The 22444-nt window shown below is 33.9% G+C and overlaps 1 protein-coding gene across 2 annotated transcripts in view; it reads right to left on the bottom strand.

The window, feature by feature from the left end:
- Window positions 1–22444, bottom strand: part of OTUD7A (OTU deubiquitinase 7A) — a 387007-nt gene that overhangs the window by 91259 nt on the left and 273304 nt on the right. For both annotated transcript variants that reach the window (XM_051980945.1, XM_051980946.1), the window contains 2 exons: window positions 16285–16467; window positions 8380–8598 (listed from right to left, as the gene is read on the bottom strand). In XM_051980945.1, coding sequence (XP_051836905.1) covers window positions 8380–8598; window positions 16285–16467 — 402 coding nt within the window. The remainder of the gene's footprint in view (window positions 1–8379; window positions 8599–16284; window positions 16468–22444) is intronic.

Genomic DNA, 22444 nt, shown 5'->3' with positions numbered 1-22444 from the left:
TATTCTTCTCATATCCTCCAATTATAATAAGTGGCAAGTTCCACAATCCTTTCTCCTTTATATAAAAAGATGTTCACTTCCTCTTTCTTGCCTGTTCTTTAAATAATAATTTTTTTAATTCCCACAACAGAACTCATCTACCTCCATCTCTTTTTTCTTATTTTATTCTCTCAATACTCTTTGAAGACATCCTGGGTTCTGAATGAACATTGGTTTCTTCTCTTCTTATTATAATGTTTGCATTACATCATCATACAACTTCTAACTGCTCAAATAAATTTGCCTTTCTAGATTTCTTTCTAGATTCCTATTTGAATGCTTATGAATTCTTTATTCTCCATTAAGAATCTATTTTAAAAATACCCTGTGGAATAATTTAGCTTCACAGATATGTTATTTTACGTTTTAATCCTTTATCTTTTGCCTTTTGGAACATTATATTCTAAGATTTCTTCTAATTTTTTAGTAGAAGCTACTGGGTCTTATGTATCCTGATTTTGGTTCCTTGGTATTTGAGCTCCTTTGTGGATGCTTATAATATTTTCTTTTTGCTCTGTGGGAGCTCTCAGTTTTGGCTATGATATCTCTGTTGGGAGTTTTCTTTTAGGATCTTGCTGATGAATTCTTTTTATCTTTACTTTAATTTCTGGTTCTAATAAATTTGGGTAATTTTTCAGCATTGACAGTTGCAAAATTGTTCCAATTTTTCCCCTCCTACTCCCCACCCCTTCCCCCAGATGGCAGGTAGATCAATACATGTTAAATATGTTAAAGTATATGTTAAATACAATATATGTATACAATACAAATACAATGTATGTATACATACAGTTATTTTGCTGCACAAGAATTGAACTTTGAAATAGTGTACAATTAACCTGTAAAGAACACAAAAAAATGCAGGCGGACAAAAAATAGAGGGATTGGGAATTATGTAGTAGTTAGGTGAGTTGTTTTTTGATATCAATTATCTTACATTTTCTTCTATTTTTTCAATCTTTTGATTTTGTTTAAGTATTTCTTGTTTTCTCATGGAGCTATTGATGTCTATTTTATCTACGCTATCAGGCTTACCTCTTTCTCTTCTAAGATATTTATTTTCCTTACAATTCTTTCTCCTAGATCTTGTATTTCTTTTTTTAAAATCTTGCTACATTTCTTCTAATTATATAGTCTTTGTGGAGAATACATATTTGAGATTCTCCTGATAGCTGTTACAAAGTTATTCTCTCGTGTGTGTGTGTGTGTGTGTGTGTGTGTATGTGAGAGAGAGAGAGAGAAAGAGAGAGAGAGAGACAGAAACAGACAGACATACACACAGAGAGACAGAGACACACACTGAGAAAGAGAGAGATACGGTGAGAAGGGAAAAGGGGAAGAAGGAAGAAAGGCCGGGAAAGACAGAAGAAGGGAAGTCAGAGGAGAGAGACTTGGAACAATTTTAATACTCATCAACTTTTAATTATTCATCTTCTGCAGCTTTAACTCTTACATTAGGACTTTGTGGCAGGATTATTATGTGTACCCTTGTCTGCTTTTATTTGGAGTGGGTAATCCTGCTCCTTAGATCTCTTGGACCTCAAGCTCCCAAGGGTCTCTTGTTAGATTTTTTGAGGTTCAGACAGCTTAGTTTTCAGGATCTTCTACTGTGGTGTTTTTCAAAGTATGACCTAGCTCCCCCTGGAGATTCTGGAATCCTTTTGGGGGTCTGTGAGATCAAAACTATTTTCATAATAATATTAAGGCTTTTAATTGAAATCAGCCAATATTGATAGGTATAATCCATATAAAGAAAAACTCTTTGTGAGGTATCCTCAATAATTTTTTAATGGTATATAAAAGTCTAGGGAAAAAATCTTCATAAATTTTTTTCATATTCAGCTAGGGAGTTTGAAATTCCTGGGTACCTGGGCTCTCTTGGTTTGAGCACTGTCACACATTCTGGTCTCTGCCACTTTGCTCCCCAAAACCTAGGAGGTTTCCTAGCCTCAGGAATTTTTTAAAGTCTGTACTTTTCCTGCCTTTAGACACAGAGTATTGTGGATTACACTGTCTATGGTTCTTCATTGATTCTTTTGGGGAAGTTGGACTTGTTAGCCCAATTGGCCTTTTTTACTCTATTAGCACTCCTCTTTCTCACTGTCTTTCAGTTTCTAGATGACTTCTATGAATAGGAAAAAATACTTATTACAGTTTTTCATTGGGGTCTCTTGATCATTCATCCATCTAGTGTGCATTTCATGATTTTGCTAGAATAAGTATGTGCCAATTAGGAGATCTATGCTTCCTTCAAGCAGTCATCTTGGCTGGAGTACTCCCGTTTTTCAAAACACTTAAATTGAATTTTTAAATATAAAGTGTCCATCATGTGCAAAGGATTGTCTGACATTATTAGAGAGATGTAAAAATGAGACATGAATTTCTGCTTTCAAAGATCTTACAGTCTAGAGTGTAAAATCCAATATGTTTACTAAAACTTTAATACAAACTAGAACAAAATAAAGAAGGCGCAAAAGGAGACCTGGAAAATGCACAGTTATTTCCCAGGGGGAGTAGGGCCTCATACATTAATGAATATAACTCATAAGAAGGAAAGGTTGGCTAGAGTAACTTTACTTGAAAAACTGAAGAAAGAATGACAATAACAGTTTTCAACCATAAGGAGGAGACAGTATAAAAAAGAAATTGACTGGCCATATTCCAACTTTGCTTGGTAAGGAAAAGAAAAAACAACAAGCTTTTATTGTAACTGAGATATATGCTAGACAATAAAAAAGAATTTCTGACCACAAGAGAGATTGTGGAATCTCCAAAAATGGAGAACTCAAAAATTGGAATAACATAATATAAGTAGGGCTTTTTCTGGAGGCAAACCAATTAGCACTATGACCTTTTGAATCATCTATTCTTAAAAGCTCTACAAAGTCGGATTTTAATATTACTTTCCTGTTGACTCCAAGGACCAAATTAAATAGTAAATCTTTCTCTTAAAAATGATGTTAATTTGTACATTGAAATTATATGTTTCAGTACCCTAATGATAGATATTGTGATTTGATTAGTTCAAATGAGCTACTTAGAACAAAGATCTATAAAGCACTTATATATATGTGAACACTATTTTTAAAAGTTGTTTATCTTCCATGACTTAGTTGAACTCTGTTATTACACTGATTCTTGACACCCTCCTTCCTCCTGCCCTTTCAAGGGTCTCCACTGGGCTATGAATATTTTCTTGAATTATTCATTTGATGTTCATCAGCCCACAAGCTAACTTCTGGGAAGCAAGAATGTAAATGTTTGATTGTACCTAATTACTCTCAAAAGTTTTTTTTTTTTTTTAAACAGGAAGGAAGCATGTCTGATGTCTCATAGTATTTCAAATACAGCAAATTGTGAAGATGAGCTGTTATAATTTATCCTGAATCATTTCAGACACAAGGGTAACTATACAAGTGAAAGATTTAATTTCTTAAAAGAATCTGAGTATTTCACCTGCCATGACAAATGAACTAACATTCTAGGACTCTAAAACTTATATATGGACTTTGATCTCAATAAAAAGCAACAAGTTGTCAACAAACCAATTCTATTCAATTGTAACTCCAGAAATACACCTTTTTAGAAATGATTAATCCAGGCTATATGACAAAACTATAAACTCCTAAATCTTCCCTAAGTAGGGGGAGATTGCTTTTTGGAAAAGTACAACATGAAGAATTTTCCATTTTTTTGACACTCAATTTAGACTACGTATTCAATCACATTCCAATTACCTCTGAATACCAATAGCAAGGCAATTTCTCTGTGAAGTGCAAAGAACTCTAGGAGTTTGGCTTGGACAAGACAAATTCAACAATTTAAGAAGTATTTGTTAAGTGCTGCCTCTGGGCAAGACATTATGTTAGGTATTGGGGACACAAAAACAATAAAAAACAACAATCCCTGCCTCCCAGAACTTAAATGTTTCAGTGGGGCTAAGGTAGGGGGATAAACAACATGCACATAGACTAAGTATTATATAAGATAGGGAATGATGGGGAAAATGGAAATACCAATGAGAAAAGGGATGAGAAAGAAGTAATCACCAAGAAACTACTTATTTGAACTGAATGTTGAAGAAAGAAATTTTAAAAGGGGAAAGTGAAAAGGAATTATCACACTCTTAACATCTGAAATCATGTCAAATTAAGGTAATTTAATGAAATCAGGAAAGAATTATTTAAGAATGATAAATATCTGCATAATTCTACTAATGCAAGTTGTTGGTGGATGACATCTACAAAGACATTTTTCTTAGTAATTGACATCTCTTCTTGTTATACCTTGAATGGTAAACCAACCAGAAAAAATCTTTCAAACTTCAAAGTTTAATTTGGAAACAACTTCTATAGAAGTCATTTACATGGTCCAGTTTTTTTTTTTTTTTTAACTTTAGCTGTGGTTAGGGAGTAATTACAATTGTAGCTAAAGAATAACTTCACTTTTTAAAAAAAGAAAGAAAAGAAAAGAAACCAGTGTTGCAGAGAACAGCACTTATTAAATAGTCTCCTTTTGAAATCAGAATTTCCCAAAAGGAAAAAAAAAATGGTATGAAAAACTTTTTAACATCGACTTGGATTTTGTTAAGAGTTATTAGTCATTTCTTTTGACTTTCCAAAGAAATGTTCTTCTGATTCATACAAGATAATGGAATCAATTAACTTGAGACTTTAACAGATGGCTTACTACACATTTCTAAATAAGGTGCCTATGTCCGTCACCCTTGAAGACAGACAGAAGCTAACCAAGTGTGACATCAGTTCAATGTGAGAGAGTAAGAGGGATGTTTTTTACTTTAAATTTGGCTCTGCCATTTCTAATATGTCATCCTAAAAATAACTTGTGGCCACAGAATACATATGTGGTAGCAACAAAGAAAATACTTCGTTGAAGAAAAAGAAAAGAGACTTACTTGGTAATAAAATACAAGGCTGCAATTGCGATCTACTTTTGTCACTCTTAGCAGGAGGTGCTGTGAGTTAGCAAAGCATCTTGGGTGACTGGCAAATGTGGTAGATTCCAAAGCACAAGGTGGGGGGGGGGGGACTGAACTGGCAACTCATACAATGAGAAATTATCCTTAAGTTTTTGAAGGACTCAAGATAAATAAAAGCTAGTGAATATGGCCAAAGTAAAAGAGGTTAGAGAGAGGAGGTGGTTTGAGGGAGCATCTTATGAAATATAACTTATTTCCTTTCAAAATAAGATCCCAATATAGATAGATATATTATGTTTTTGAAAGTTACATGACCTAGGTAGTTTTCAAAAGATTCTATTTTATTTGACTAATTCTATTAGAGCACATCATCTGGGTTCAGTCTTTAAACTTTTATTTCCATCTCCATGCTGGGGTCTCCCAAAGGTGGGCTGATGTCTTCCCTCTAGTGTTAGGTGTTTTTTTTTAGTGTAAGATATACTATGTACTTGTAACTATGCTAAGTGCCTTACAAATATTATCTCATTTGATGCTCACAATGATGCTGGAAGGTAGATAGTGTTAGTAGCCTCATTTTACAATTGAGGAAACTGAGGCAAACAGATTAAATGACTTGGCCGGACCACATTTCTAGTAACTGTCTGTGGCTGAACTCAAACTCAGGTTCTGACTCTGGACCCAGTGTTTTACTTCAGTGCCATTTAGCTGTCCATGTATTACCATTCATGAGACCCTATTCATGTGCTTCCCCTTCATAATTAGGCAATGGCCTCAATTAGTATTTTCAACATTACTTTTTAGTTAAAGATTTTTATTTTTAAGACCTATGCATAATTTTCAAGATTGCAAAACTTTGTGTTCCAAATTTTTTTCTCCCTCTTTTCCCCCCAACCTCATCCTCTAGATGGCAAGTAATCCAATATATGTTAAACATGTGCAATTCTTCTCTATATATTTCCCCAATTATCATGCTGCCCAAGAAAACTTAGATTAAAAAGGGAAAAAAAAGAGAAAGAAAACAAATGCAAAAATTATCAACATTATTTAATCAAATGATTTGGTCAGAACAATTTGGTATAAAACATTCCCTTCAAAAATCTCCCACAAATATATATGGATCCACCATGAGAGTGAGCACAAACTTAGATTACAGTGGAAATAAAAGCACATGTATAAAGAACAAGTGTGAACAAAGGATAAAGTCACAACTCCTGGCTGTTGAGTTCTTTTATTGAGTTCATAGCCAGCATTCTCCTTTGGTACAAGAGATCATATTTCTTAAACTGCTTCCTCAGGTGGCCACCTTTCTAAATCTATGTTTGCCCAGTATGTCTCTTTCTGCTCCATGATGGATATATTATTTGCTATTAGATCAATCTCTTTGCTGATATGCTTAATGAGGATAGAGGAAGACTAGTCATACCCTGAGGAGAATTCCTTTCCAACTAGAATTCTTCCTTGACAAGTTGACTGATCTCACTGACGGACTGTTATTTTTCATACATAGGCCAAGAGGTGTGTTTGGTTCTTTCTGCCAGTCACAAGATGTTTCTTAGGTAGCAGCAGCATCTGCCTTTAAGCAATTATCAAAGCACTATAATTCTCTAAAATTGATCAAGGTTTTGTTCTTACCTACAATTTTCATTGATTGCATTCTAATTGTTGGGGGATTCTGTTAATATGAGGCTGCTAGGTGACTCAGTGGATAAAAAAACTAGACCTGGAGTCAAGAAGAGTCATCTTCCTAGAGTTCAAAATCAGCCTCAGACACTTACTAACTGTAACCCCAGGCAAGTCACTTTACCCATTTTGCCTCAGTTTCCTCATCTGTAAAATTATTTGGAGAAGGAAATAGCAAATCATGTCAATATCTTTGCCAAAAAAAATCCCACAAAGAGATGGACACAACTGAAATGACTGAACATTAACAGCAAATCTGTGATTATATAAGTTTATGGGAGGGAGGAGAGAAATCCCATTCCTGCTCCATAAAAATCAAGCTTAATTTCAAAACCAAAGAACGATTAATTATTTGAACATGACTTAGTTCATTTCAAAGAAGATAAATTCTACCATTTTGATATTTTGAAATGTAGTCTCACACTCTTATGTACTGAGGATATTCATTAAAGTCTTCTTGAGTTTACAGATGACATTGCAGATTTTCATTCAGTTCTTAGCTTAATATACATATAACCTCAATTTCTTGCTTATCAATATTTATAAATCAAGAGTTAGCCTACACTCAAATTATTCAGTCACTGACATAAATTAGGTGGTGCTGTAGGATAGCTAATTATTGTCATACTGTATCACCATTTCTACCTCATTCCAATCAAAAACTCAGCTGAACTCCATGGAGACTTTGCTATGAAGATCAAGTTTGCTAAGACTAGTAATAAACAGACATGAGTCTGTTTGGGCAACTAAACCAACTAGTTTTATGACCATGATTCCCCGTTTTCTTCTTGTAGAAAATGGGAAGGTTGGACTATATATGTCTACTGAATAGTTTAACTTTAAATTCTATATTTTTATATGTCTGTTCACTACTATAACCTCTGGTTAATAAGTAGATTTTTAGAAGTATTTTTAGGACAAAGAATCACAACATAAATTGAGAAGCAAAATATTACATACACACCTTCCATGAACTCAGTAAAGGTTTTTGTAATTGGATAAAAACCTAGATTTGTTTTAAACATTCATCCTGAATTTCCTCCCCCGGGGTGAAAGTAATTCTTCAAAGAGTAAAATAATTTACTTGGTTGCTTACTATGTAACTCTATGTCTCCAGAAGTAAATTGGCAATATTAGATGGAAAAAAAAGGACAGGAGCGAAGCCAGATTAGGGCCAGTACTGTCTCTCTTGTCTGTGAAATATGGAGGTACTAGAGACAAAAATGATGTGAAAAGAGGGGGAAAAAAGCAAATTCAGTTCATTGTAATGAATGTTTATTAAGTGTTTACTATATTTGGAGTTGGGTACAAAACATAAAAATGAAAAAGTTCCCTCCCTTTGAAGAATCTGGGGAAATTCATACTTCCCTTAGTATAGGAGGTAGCATAACATCAATTTTCAAAGGCCATGGAATTAGGAACAACAAAAAAAATTGGAGAAGCCTAAGCATCACATAATTTTAATCTCCCCAATCAAAGATATATTAGAAGTATGACTTTTTACTGAGAATGAAGCTTGACTCTGGATAACTAGAGTTGGAATGGAATATAGCAGAGAAAAAATGGACCCATCAAAAATGGGAAATATTCCTTTTGTTGCTTATCTTGATTTCTTAGATAAAGGCCATATCAATTCTAATATTAAAATAAAATTAAAAAAAAAAAACAACTCAGGGAGCCAGATCATCTACCATGTATCATCCTCAAACGAATTTACTTACCTGCCTGCTCCAAGGCAACCATTGTGGCCTGTTCAATTAAATCGCGTTCGATGAAGCTCCTGAAGTCTTCACTGTATACACTGAGGTCTGGCAGTTGGAATGTGTAGATGGGCATCTCCAGGGGAAATTGTTCATTGCTGCATTCATTGGCCACATGAGATCGGGCAAGGGAGACTATGGCTGAGCTGGCATGAGAAATACCTCTGGAAAGACGTTTTTCTAGGGAGAAAAAAATGATAATGCTTAAGTAGCTTGTAAATGCCATCCCCAAACCTCCATATATAATTTTGCTTATTTATAGAAAATACCTTCCTCATCAAATACTACCCGCTCTAGTCAATACATATCTTTTCAAAATGTATTCAGGAATCTGGGCTGAATAAACACTCCGTTCCAAATAATACTCATTATATTAAACCACTTAGAAAGATAATTGCTAAAGGTTTAATAGAACAAATATTTATTAACATTCTAAAAGATATCATTATTCTTGTTCATTCTTAGCTCAAGCTGCATCTAACAAAATTCAAACAAAATTCTGTGCACAGCTATCATCTTATATCATTAAAATACATCAAAGAGATTGGAATTTGTTTTTATCTTTAAAGCAGGTGGCAATCTATTTTGGATCTAACCATCGTGACTTCAATTTTAAGACAGATTCTTTTTATTTGTTCTGATAAACATAACATATATGGAAATATGCAGACCTCAAACACTGAAACAGCATTTATGTTTTTTCTCCAATTGATACTACATTTTATCATAATAAAGTGTCTGTAGGCTATATCCTACCTAGGAATAATAACCATAACATAGAATTTTTCTAAAGTAAAAGTTTTCAAACTTTGATGTAACTTTTAAAAGTAACTCAACAGAACCTTTGAAGTAAAATCATTAAAAAAAAAAAAAACAACAACCCAACAACAATGTTTAACCTGAGAAGTTTTATTTGTAACAATTATTGCTATAAGATTTGAGAAATAACCATGAACTCCTAAGCAACCGAATAACAATATCATAATAAAATCCTTTATTATAATACCCTTTAATATTTCATTTTAATGGAACCAAACAACAGAAGACTAAAAACACAAATATTTTTAATCTTATGCTTTTATATCAATTTTATTTGACTTAAAAAATATTACAAGTTACTTATTTAGTGAGAAGGATGTGATTGTTACAAGTATGTAATAATTCAGAATTAGATGAAACAATAAACTTTATCAGCTGCTTCACAAAAATTTTCACGAGGGATGGTGAAGGTAGAGAATTTCCATTCCATTTGTTCATTAGTTTTGATTTCAGTTTTAAGAATATTTTTAAAATTGTGTTTTATTTGAAAAAAACCTTAACAATAAGTCTGAAAGATAAATAGGCTAAAATTATATCAAGAAAATCATATCAGAAATAGTTAAGCATTATATTTTCATTTGTAATTTGAAACTTGAAGAAGTTTTGTTTAATTTACTTTATCAGTTTTGATTGTTAGTGCCCTAGCTTTTTTGTTTCTTCAATTCAAATTTTCAATTTAATCTCCATTATAAGTACTGGTATAAAAATGTTATGATAATAAAAAACCCAAATCCAACAATTTATGAATATAGGATTATAAACACTAATTACAAGCAACCTTGGAGGTCATCTAGACCAACTCTTTCCTTTACAGATGAAGAATCTCAGGTTAAAAGAAGTTAAGGGATTTGTCTAAGGTCAGATAGAAATAATAGAAATAAGATTATACTATCATAACTGAACTGATATTGTTCTTTCAAAAGATAACAAATGAATGTGTAGTTACTAAATCTAATAATAATAATAATAATAACAATAGCAACAACAACAGCTGACATTTATAAAATGCTTTTGACTTACAAAGCACATTATCATAGTCAATCCTTTTGGAAATTCTATGAAATTGAGAATGCCAGTAGTTCTATTAGCATGTGAGAAATGGAGGAAATTGAGGATCAGAAATGTTAAGGGTCCTTAATAAAACTTTATAGTCATCAAACAATGAATGGAGTTGGGAATCAAGTATGGGTTTACTGTAAGAGTAAAATTTAGTTTCGGACTTAGTGCTTGGAACTTTGGAACAGAACTTCCTAAGCTGGATCTGTGATTTTTAAAATATGTATTTTGATGAATATATTTAAATAAATGTTTTTTCTTTGTAATTTTATTTACTTTATTTTATACCTTTAAGACTACTATGTATAAATCATAGGTTTCACTACCATGGAAGAGGTCCATTAGGCTAAAAAAGTAAGACCCTCCACTTCTGAGGGAACTTTACATTACAATAACATCTTTTTTGCTACAAAGTATCTAAAAGTTACCTATTCTAGGTCAACAAATATTTATTAATTGCCTGTAATGTGCAAAGTACTTTAGTATACATGGGCCACATGTGAAAATTAAACAAGACAGTCCCTTTTTCATAATGAAACTCATAGTCCAATAGGGAAAAATCAAGAAAATGGCACAATAAATACAATAGAAATGTATAAGTTGTTCCTCTTGTGCCACATTTCTTTCCCTAAGATTCCAAATCGTGGGAGAACAATAATATAGATTTTTTTTTTTTAGATTTTCTTTCAATCGCCACTTCCTATCTAATAAGGGAATTGATAAGGAACTAGCGTTTGTAAGAGTTTACTATGCTAAGTAATATGGATACAGCTGATGTCTTCAAGTAGCTCATATTCTAATGGAAAAACAACAAATATACACATGTAAACAATATAAATATATATGTATATATGGGTAAATGCATATATGTAAATATGTTTGCATATAAGTATGTATATAAGTGTATAAAATGTATGTATATGCATCAGGATATATGTATACAATATACACAAATATATGTGTATATACATATAAGTATGCATATTATATAAATATGTATATGACATACATACAAGCATGCATATATACAAGGTGGCACAGTGGACAGAGCCTTGGGAATGGAATTGGAAAACCTGAGTTCAAATCCATCCTCAGACATTTATTAGGTGGGTGACCCTGGGCAAATCACTTAACCCCTAAGTTTCTTCATCTGTAAAATGAACTGGAGAATGGCAAACCATTCCATTATCTTTGCCAAGAAAACCCCATATGGGATTATAAAGTCAGACATGACTGAAAACAACTAACCAATAATAACATAAGTTATGGCATATATTATATGATATAGTAAGTATATATTCAAGTATGCATATATACATAAATATCTATATATGTGTATATCTCTCTCTACATATATATATATTTCTATATACACATACAAATAATAAATAATACCCCCCCCCCAAAAAAAAAAAAAGAATTTAAGGTAGTTTTTGGAAAGAACACACTAACTTCTGGGATGATCAGAAAAATATTTCTGGGAAAGATGTCACTTGAATTGAATCTTAAAAGAAATCAAAAGTCCAAGAAGCAAAAACGAAGGAGGGGTCCATTTTAGGGATGAAAGACAGCTAGTATAAAGACATGGAAGTCAGAGATGGAATGGAATGTATGTGGAACTGGAAGTGGGCCAGTCAGACTGCATTGTAGAGTCATTAGAAGGGAATGATGGGTAGGAATACTGGAAAAGTGGTAAGAAATCTGGTAGTGAAGAGATTTAAATGACAGATAAAGTTTATATTAGATCCAAGAAGTAAAAGTGTATCACTGAAGCTTATTGAGTTATGGGAATAATATTACTGGATCTGCACTTTGGGAAAAATCACTTTGAAGGCTGTGTGGAGAATGGATAGAATAGAGAAAAGTTTGAGCAAGAGAGCCCGCAAATGAGGCTATTGCAATAATTCATCAAGAAGTGATGAGGGTCTGAACTAGGGTGATGATGAGGTGAGAAGAGAGGAAAGAAGAAACCTATTGAGAATTTGTGAAATGAAGAAATATAAAACATTTAATCAAATGTCTTGCAGTGTTAAGAGCTCATCAAATATTTGGTTGCCATAACCATTTTTAAAGTCTCAAAACTACTCATTTTGGTAATCAATTGTTATAAAGTGAGAATTATAAAATAGAACACATTTTAAACACACATTTCCTCCCTGGTTTAGGCTGCAATGATAGGGTCAATTTTCTTTTTAATAAGACAAACATTCTTTTTATACTTTTTATAAGTGAAATATCACAGGTTCATTATTACTATTGTTCAAAACTCCATTACAAACTCATAAAATAATACACTTGGGACATAATTGTCCTACAACATCTGTTTTATATTAACTTACTTGTTAGCAAGAGATTTTCCTAATTGTTATTCCCCTTGATCTCTACCCAATCCCCTCCTCTCATCTGCATACCATAAAGATTTATTAGAAAAGATTAAGATGTCATTTAGAAAAGACAGATATCTCTATCTAGAGAGAGGGAGGGAGGGAAAGAAGGAGAGAGAGAAAAAGAGAGAGAGAGAGAATAATTTCTTTTCTAAACTTCTCTCTCTCAGTCTTTCTCTCTTTGTCTCTGTCTCTGTTTGTCTGTCTCACCTTTTCTCACCCCCTCATGTCCCTCTCTCCCCTCCTCTGTTTCTGACTCTCTCAGTCTTTCTCGGTTTTTCTTTTCGTTTTCTTTCTTTTTAATAAAGGGAAGCAGAGGACAGAAAGGGGATTAATTTACTTTTGATCAAATAGATTCTAAAGATGGGACTTAAGAATTGGCAGGAGATCATATAAAAATCTATCTCAAACCTGGTTCTCAAATATCTCTCATATCTTGAAATTTGAGAGAGAGAAATTCCTAGCAAATCATGTTTCAACTTTGGCATGTTTTAATCTAAACTTAAATAGCACATGTACCTTTAAATATTATTTTCATATTCCTGATGAGTTTCATATTACAGGAATTTCCTTTTTCATGAATAGGAAGTCAATTACATGTTGCCTATGAAAAAGAAAAGAAAAGGAAGAAAGCAAACAAGCAAGCAAGAAAGAACAAAAGCAAAGAAAAAGTAATAGGAAAGAAAAAAGGAAAGTAAGAAAGAAGGAAAGAAGGAAGGAAGGGAAGAAGAAGAAGGAAGGAAAAGAAAAAAAGTAAAGAAAAGAATGAAATAGTAAAGCTCAATGAAAAAATTACAGAGATTCCAAGAACCAGAAGTAGGATGATACTTTAGGTCTCAGATTCTTAAATTGTAGGTCACAATTCCAAATGGGGTTGTGTAATTGAATGTGGAAGTCACAAAATTATGATGTACCATCAGAAAATGTTTGACTTGTGTGTCTATTTTATATACCTACATACCTGGGGTCACATAAAAATTTCTTGGGTTAAAAAGGTTCATGAATGGAAAAAGTTTAGGAAGCCTGGCAGGCCTCATGTCACTTTTTATCTGTGTTACCATGGATATGGGACTTAATTTCTTCACAACTCAGATTTTTCCTTTGTCAAATGAGGGGGTTGGATTTAGTTGCCAGTGAAGTTCTTTTTAGTTCTAACTTTATGCTCTCACTGACCCTATGTCCTGCATATTGATCCAACCAATTAGTTTTTAAAGGAAAAAAAGTCCTGACCTCTGGCCATTTATAGATTAGAGGTTAAAAAAAGGAATATTGTGACTACAAGGCTACTAAAGTAAAGACTCACCATCAACAAGACACATAACTGGAGTTTTTTTTTTTTTTTCCCCCAAAGCTAAAGAGATGAACTGTGTTGATTCCATCCATCTATCCATGCTCTCTGATTCAGATTTATATTTGAGCATCAGTCAATATGCATGTGTAGATAGTGTAAGGTATGCTAAATAGTGTTATTTAATAGTACTAACTATTAAATATTAGTAGTAAAAAAGAGCCAACCCATTTGATATAAAAAAAATAGCTCCCAAATGTTAAAAGATCATCTAATGGGAAAGAGCTGCTTCTAATATAATAATCCTATATAATCTTCATTCTTGTTCTTGTTCTTGTTCTCCTCCTCCTTCTCTTCCTCCTCTCCCTTTCTTTTCTTCTTCTTCTTCTTCCTCCTCCCTTCTTCTCCTCCTCTTCCTCCTTTTTCCCTCTTCTCCTCTACTTCCTCCTCCTCCTCCCCCTTCTCTTCCTCCTTCCTTTTCTCTTTCTCCTCCTCCTCCTTCTCTTCCTCCTTCCCTTTCTCTTTCTCCTCCTCCTCCTTCTTCTCTTCCTTTTCCTCCTCCTCTTTCTCTTCTTCCTTCTGCTCCTCCTTTTTCCTCTTCCTTCTTCTTCTCCCCTTCTTCCTTTTCTTTCCTTTCTCCTTTTGTTGTCTTTATCTCTCTATGTCTGTGTCTGTCTTTGTCTCAGTCTGTCTCTGTCACACACACACACACACACACACACACACACACACACACACACACCCCAAAGCCAGGATTGTCTTTTTTTTTTTTTTTTTTTTTGGGGCGCTCTAAAGTGTGAGTGAAATTTGGAATAGGAAATTATGACAAAGGTTATACCAAAGGACCTCCTCCAATATCACCCTCACTTAAAAATTACAAAGTTCCTGGTGGAAGGAAGTACAAAACGTCTTTAGGACTGACAAAAACAAATGTCAAGACTACATTTGCATCTTCCAACAGCTCTCGCTATCCTAAGACTTCGTTGCCATTTCGGGTACTAGGATTTCATAACAGAGAGACTAAATAAGAATCCAATTATGTGGCACTTGAACATCCAATTTAGAAACCCTAAAATTTGAATTCTATTAAAAACAGATGGGATTATTAGCCAAGCTCGATAAAAACAGCCGTAGCTAGGGTAGAATACAATATCTTCTTCGTGTAATATCTTCTTTAAAAAAATCAGATGGTGGCAGAAAATTATTGCATTTATCAGAATAGGAAATGCCCAATATTATAAGTTGTACTAAGATTTAAAAATATAAAATAGTGTTGTATTAAAGATAAAGCAACCTTGATTTGCCCTGTTCTCCATGTCTGAAAACCAGGTACACTAAGGTCTCTGGTTACTGAAGGGTGATCTGGTGGTGAAAAGCCCAATGTTAGAGGTTGTCCAAGGAGACCTTTTATGAGGTGACAAATGTGGTTAAGGTTAACTCTTGTCTTGAGTAAAAACCAGATGGTGGTGGTTGGGAATGGGGGTGGAGGAACATATTCTAATCAGCAGAAATGAGAAAACACACTGACCAGGAAAGAGTTCTGATTTACACTCTTGTCTTTGACATGAACTCTCTATGTGACAATGTATATGTCAGTACTACTCTGGATCTGTTTCTTCATGAATAAATGAATGGATTGAGGAATGAATGAATAAACTGCATGTAATAGCTACTTTCCAGATATTTTCAGCACATGTTGTTTGAACTCTGGCATGTTGGATTTTGGGACCAGTTTATTGGGCTTTAATAGATGAGGTCTTTTCTTCTTTTGCCAGAAGCAAACCTTCATACTCCTCCTGCCCTGCTTTGCAGGTCCCCTTTCTATAATCTCTCTTTTTAAGAAAATAAACTCCTTTTGGGCAGGAATTACCTTGCTTTCTTGTATTTGTATCCCCAACACTCAACACAGCCTATAGCACATAAAATGATTAATGAATGCTCTCTACCAAGCAATCAAAAGTCCACTTTGCTTAAAGATTAATTTGAAAATTTTGCTATTGTTTCAATGACATAATCTTTTCATTGGCTTGTGGATTTTGTTCCTGTGTCTTACCACTTTCTGTAGCCTTTCAACCAGATCAATACTTGGCATTCTCAGCTGGTTTTAAAAAAAAAACAGTAGAAATAATAAGACTAATGCCTCAACTAATCCATTTACTTATTGACTTGATGAAGGTTTTTTTCTGTGTGCATGTGTGACCATGAGTGAACAGAGTAGATTTTATAATTCGGTCATTCTGTCTTTGTCTCACACTCATTTGAATAACGGAGGACTAGTCAAAATTTCATTTTGTAAATTTGGTATCATTAGTTATTTACCTTGGGCAATGTCATCCTGTCTCTGAAGGCAGGGTCGCTCAATTTTGTTCACCTGTTGGGATGGCTCTCTCTCTGGCTGCTTATAGTATTTTCCTTCATTGAATACCTGTGGTAGGTTGGCTGTATGAACCTGTCGGAGTTGCTCATAGTCACTCAGAGCTGCAGTCAAGTCCCAGTTTTTGCCTACAAGAAAAAAAAAAGTTGTATTGTCTGTAGTGATCTATATTAGATAATACCTAAATTCATAATGCAATCAATATATTTAATCATTTAGTCATTAAAAATAATAAGTACCTAACAAAGGATAAAAATATGAGTAAGATGCAATTTCAGCATTTATGTAGGTTAAAATTATGAATGGGAGAAAATAAATATACAAAGTATCTATAATGTGATTTATAAAAACTCAATTCTGAATTTCTAAATGCAAAAAAGGAGGTACTTATGCAAGTCCCAAATGGAATACTTTAATATGTAGTATGCCTATCACAAAGCAGAATACAGTATTATGGTATAATTTTACTGTAGTCTAGAAAAAACAACAAATTCTTTAGTCAACTTTCATACTCCCCTTGTGAAAATCAAAAGGAAAAAAAAGACCTGAAGTATGGAATAATTTGTGACAGGAAAAGTAAAGAATTTTTAAAAGAATGTAATAAAGTATTCCAAAATATGGATTGGAAGAGATCCAGCCTGTTTAATCTAACTCAGATTTAAGGAGGAATCTATTACACAACCTTCTGAATCATAAATAATCACCCAGCTTTTGCTTGAAAAATTCTAATGAGGAGGAATGCACTCCAGAGGCAACACCTTTCAGTAATGGAAAGCTGTTTTCTGCCTTATATAAAAATTTACTTTGCCATTTTACAACTGATCCTTTGCTGTTAGTTCTGCTGCTTATCTAAGGAATAATCTTTCAGCTATAAGAAGAGGGAAATAAATACTAATCTCCCGCTTCCCCTCCCCCCCATCTTTTGTAGACTAAACATCCCTAATTCCTTTAACTGATTTTCATATTAGCAACTTGAGGCCTCTATCTCTGGTCATCCTTTTCTTGACACTCCACAATAGTAATCTCATCTTCCTTCTTACTCATTAACCAAATTCTCTCTTAGTCATTTACAGAATTCTCTTCAGTCTTTGACTAAAAATTCTCTCATAATCATTTACTCATTATTGAATTTGTGTGTGAAAAGGTTTTAAGTCAATGAAAATATGCCTATCTTAAGCCCAGTGTGTATAGTCTACTTAACCTCTAATAAAAGCTGTTTGCATGATTTGATTTGAATTCTAACATTGTAGTGTTTTTGAGGGTGGTCAATAGAATTTAACTCTAATTTCAAGGATCAAATGAAATTGTTTCTTTCCCTCCTAAAGTATGAGTCACAATCATTAATTATTTTGATTAATTGTGTATTAACTGAATTAGTGAATATGGAAAAACAAAGCCTTAAAAGTGCAAAACAACATCTGTACATCTCATTTTCATCAGTCTATTTTTGATGCATGCTCAACACAATCAATCATAACATTTGAAATTGTATTTCTTAGTCATTTTAATTTTGAGCACATTTTGGTACTCTTCACAAACAAAGCTATAATAAAGTATCTCAATTCACGGAGATCAGAAAATTAAATTGATGTCCTTTGAGTAAACAAAAGCAGAATTAAAGTGGTTCAAGGAGGTTTCTTTTGTGGGGGGAAAGCAAAGATTAAAAAGGAACATTATATATATATATATATAAAACATTATATATTATACAATATGTGAACACAAGGAATTATCATTGTTATTCTAAAAATTTATATTTTTTCTTAGGATTTAAATTTAGATATTGGAAGAACAATAGAATTCAATCTAAACACACATTTCCTCCCAAATTGCCAGTCAGGCAATAAGCATTCAGCTCCACTGAACTGGATTGTACATCATTCGCCATGACAACTATCACATTAACTTTTGAAATTCTCCAATCATTCTTTTGACTCACAATTCACTTAATTGTCAATAAACATTTATTAAGTACCTACTATATGCCAGGCACTTTCCTAAGCATTGGGAATGTAAAAAGAGGTAACAGATAACCTCTAATCTCAAGGAAGTCACAGTCTAGTAAGGAAGAAAATAAGGAAACAAATAGGAAGAAAAAATCCTTATGCAAATGATAAATAATGAAAAAAATCATGATTTATTTTATGCCATATATCAGTTAGATAATGAAACTTTTTAACCTTTTTAATCCAACTGACAATGTTATCAAATGTGGACATTAAGTGTTTCAAAAATATTCAGCAACTCACTTGATGCTGAGAGAAATTCAAAGTTTGCATCAATCTGAGAAGACAGTACCTATATGTCAGCAAGATCTGTAATGCATAAACCTCTATGGTCCTTTCCTGTTCTAAATCCAATTTGTAGAAAATTAGGTCAGTTTCCAAATTGAAGATGTTCCATAATATCTGGCCAACATACTCCCTGACATTGTTCCTTATGCACTACTCAGACTAGTGCATTAGGCATAAGGAATAGCAGCATGTGAAAGCCTCTCCAATCAGTAATTCTGTAGGATTCCCTGCTATCCTGCTAGGTAAGTCTGACACAATTCAATTCAAAACATATTTTATAAGCCCTTATGTGCAATCCTTTGTGAAAGAGAAAAGAGAAAAAGAAGTCATGCTCACAAAGTATTTATGTTTTTATTTGAGGTTACAACATGCAAAAACAAGTCAACATATAATCTAGGAAGGAGAGATCACTATAGCTTGAGAGGTACCAGCTGAGCTGAGTCTTGAGGGGGTTTAAGAATTCTAGGAAAAGGATAGATGGCATTACAAGAAGAGTGATCTTTGATGTGAGCAAAGGCATAAAGATGGGATACAGAGTGCTATGTGTGAAGATTGAGAAAAGACCAGTTGGGTTGGATTGTAGAGTATAGGAAAAAAGAATAAAGTACAATGAAACTGGAAAGCTAGGTTAGGGCCAAGGTATAAAGGGCTTTAAAACAGTAGTTTACATTGGATTCTAAATGGAATGGGGAACCATTGGAGTTTGAGTAGGGAAGTACCATGGTCAGATCTCTACTAAAGAAAAATCACTTCTCAAACTGTAGGCAGGATGGACTGATATGGGGAAAGACTTGAAGCAGGGAAAACAATAGGAGGTTATTGCAATAGTCCAGGCAAGAAGTAATGGGGACTTGTACTAAATTGATAGCTGTGTGGAGAAAAAAGTTGTCATATGTGATGGAGATGTAGTTGAAGTAGAAATAGCAAGATTTGGCAACTGATTGACTACTTGAGATGAGGAAGAAAGAGGAATTGGGAATAACATTAAATTTCATGGATTATCAATGTGGAACACTGGAAAAATAGTGGTACTGTTGAAAGAAATGAAGAAATTTGGATTAAGGAGAAAAAAATTAGTTCTGTCTTAGAGAAATGAGTTTCAGATATTTCCAGGATATCTAATTTGAAATAACCATTAGATAATTATTGATGTATGACTATTGCCTAGGACCGAGACTTGCTGGATGTATAGACTTGTGTATCATTTACATGAAAATTATAATTAAATCCATGGGAGATGATGTGATCCTTGAGAATATGGAGATAGCTCTTTTAGGGTACTAACTCCCTTTCAAAACTTAGCCTGCTAGCTAAGGACATGCCCCAATCTCATGGGGTATTCTGTTTCTATGGATAATTGTGAGTATCACTAAAGAATTAGTCTTTTATATGCTCCTGGTTCTATTCATATTTATTATTCTTGGTGTCTACTGGTCTCTCTTCATTTTGCCCATAAGCTTTTCTTCTAAATAAACCTACCTTTTGCCAAAGAGAATGGCCATTCTGACTTCTTCACATGACCTAACCCCAACTTTGGTGCTTTCCCTAACACACATCTCCTGATAGCAACAGCCATATCATATGGCTGTGCTTGTTTATTTTTATAAAAAGAGTTAAATCTTGGTAATTTATTTGATATCTTTTAATGTTGCCAAATTTTTTGAGATCCCACCTTCAATTACTTGACCCCATATAGGATCACATCTCACAGTTTAAGGAGCTTTGCTGTAGAGCAATAATAGCTATTTCAGTGTAATTGGTTTCCTTTGTGAACCTTTGTATTTTATGTATTAAAATAACCTTTTCCTAAGAAAGAGACTTTAGTTTCATCAGTTTTCCAAAAGGGGCCCATAAAACAAAGCAAGTTAAGGATTCCTGAGGTAGGACACAGAGAAGGTCATTCATTTTTGAGCATGAGAGGTTTTTGTTGCTCATACAAATGACCTCTCTCAGAATTCTTTAATCAAAGATTTGTTTAGGAAGGCTGAGAAGACTATATGTAGTCGATAGTGATGTCATTGACCCTAAAATATTAAAGGTCCTTAAGTGGGGAAAAATCTTTATAAACATTTTTGAAACACAGTGCCAAGTCTAGAAAAACATCACTGTCTCTCCTTTTCTCTCCTTCTTTACTCCACTTTTTAACTATTTTTTTTCCCCAGTGACTGGCATGTACATAGCCGACAGGGTTGTTGTGAAGATTACAGGAGAAAATGTATGGAAGGCACTTTATAAATGTCAAAGCCCTATACTAATATCAGCTATAATTAGTAGTAAGTTAATCATTAGTATGCATTATTAATTGGATTTAAATTAATTTGTGTAAGATAATTATATCCTAGTTTGACTTGGAAAAAAGTAATCTTAGAAAAACATGGAGGAGATTTCTTACTGTCATCCTATATATTCAACTCTGTTTCTTAACTAAAACTCGTTTTCCAAAGAAAACAGTGGGATCAAATTGAAAAGTACTAGGAAACACTGGATTCCTTATTGTTTTGCTAATAACCCCTATAGGGGTTTCCTAGGAGACAGAGAAACCTGTATCTGGGCTGTGTCTACTGTAATTCATCCCCACTTGAATTCTTCCAATACAAAGACTCACTCTCTAGTGTAGTCAAATTGACTTTTTCCAACTTCATTAAAACGGTGAAACTTGAACAAGGAAGTTAGAAATAGTAACTTTCATTCCAAAAGAAACAGTTTTCTAACCAACTAGAGAGACAGAATGATTCAACTTGATAAATGTTTTGTGAACACCTACTATGTATAAAGCATTTTATTAGTCTCAGGATACAGAATTCAGACAAAACAATCCTTATCCACTAGGAAACTTTCCATTCCACTGGGGAGGTGCAATATGTACTCAAATGAATAAGTATAATCTAATGACAGGATGAGGAAAGCATTAAACTGATTGGGAAATATATCTTGTAGGAAGTAGTACTGATGGGGGTAAACCCTGAAATTGTGTCCCCTTTAATCTGTAAAAGAAGGGAGATTTGGGGTCTCAAGCTCTCCCCTGGGAAAAGCATATCTTGCCAGACAAGCCCTTCCCAAGTTAAATGGCTTCATTCAATTGGAGATCTTGGTCAAATCACCCTCCATTGGCCTTTTGGGGTGTCCTGGATACCCCTTCAGGGGTATTCCCAGACTCTGGGAAAAAGGCTTCAAAATGATTTTATTCAATTGGAGATCTCTATCTAATGATACTTTATTGATTAGCCCAGACAGCTCCCAGCCCCAAGCCAAGATTTTGCCCACATAATGGGTCTGTTAAACACACTTTTGCCAAATTCCTACTTAGGAATTCGTCTGCTAAGAGAGCTCCTTCTTAAGTGAACAATAAATCTCTTTTCTGTCACTCAGATCTTTTGGGTTTGCGAATTCTTTCATATTGAACCTGCCCCATCCAGAGGGGATTCCCCACCTCAATTCTTACACCTCTCCACTAGCACTAGCACTGCATCAGTACAAAATTTTGTTTTAAAGGAGATTAGGGAGGTGAGGAGGGAATGGATCTTGGGCATGTGAGACCACCTTGAGGACAAGCAGTCCATTATTATATGAACTCCAATATGGCAAAGGCAAAGTCACATCCCTAAACACATCTATAAATGGATGGCTCTGGTGGTCTGCTTGTAATCCCCACTACTGGGAATGCCTAAGACTGAATTCTGATCCCTTGAGTTTAGGAGTTCTAAGTTGCTAAAGGGCTCATGCCCAATTAGTGCCTGTTTCTAAGTGGCAAGACCGTCCTACCATTCCCCAGCAAAAAGGAGGCTGTCTGTGGGAAATGTGAACTAATCCT

The sequence above is a fragment of the Antechinus flavipes genome, chromosome 2, assembly GCF_016432865.1.
Source record: "Antechinus flavipes isolate AdamAnt ecotype Samford, QLD, Australia chromosome 2, AdamAnt_v2, whole genome shotgun sequence".
NCBI lineage: Eukaryota > Metazoa > Chordata > Mammalia > Dasyuromorphia > Dasyuridae > Antechinus > Antechinus flavipes.
The sequence above is the reverse complement of the archived record's forward strand: the minus strand, read 5'-3'. Positions and strand labels throughout refer to the sequence as shown.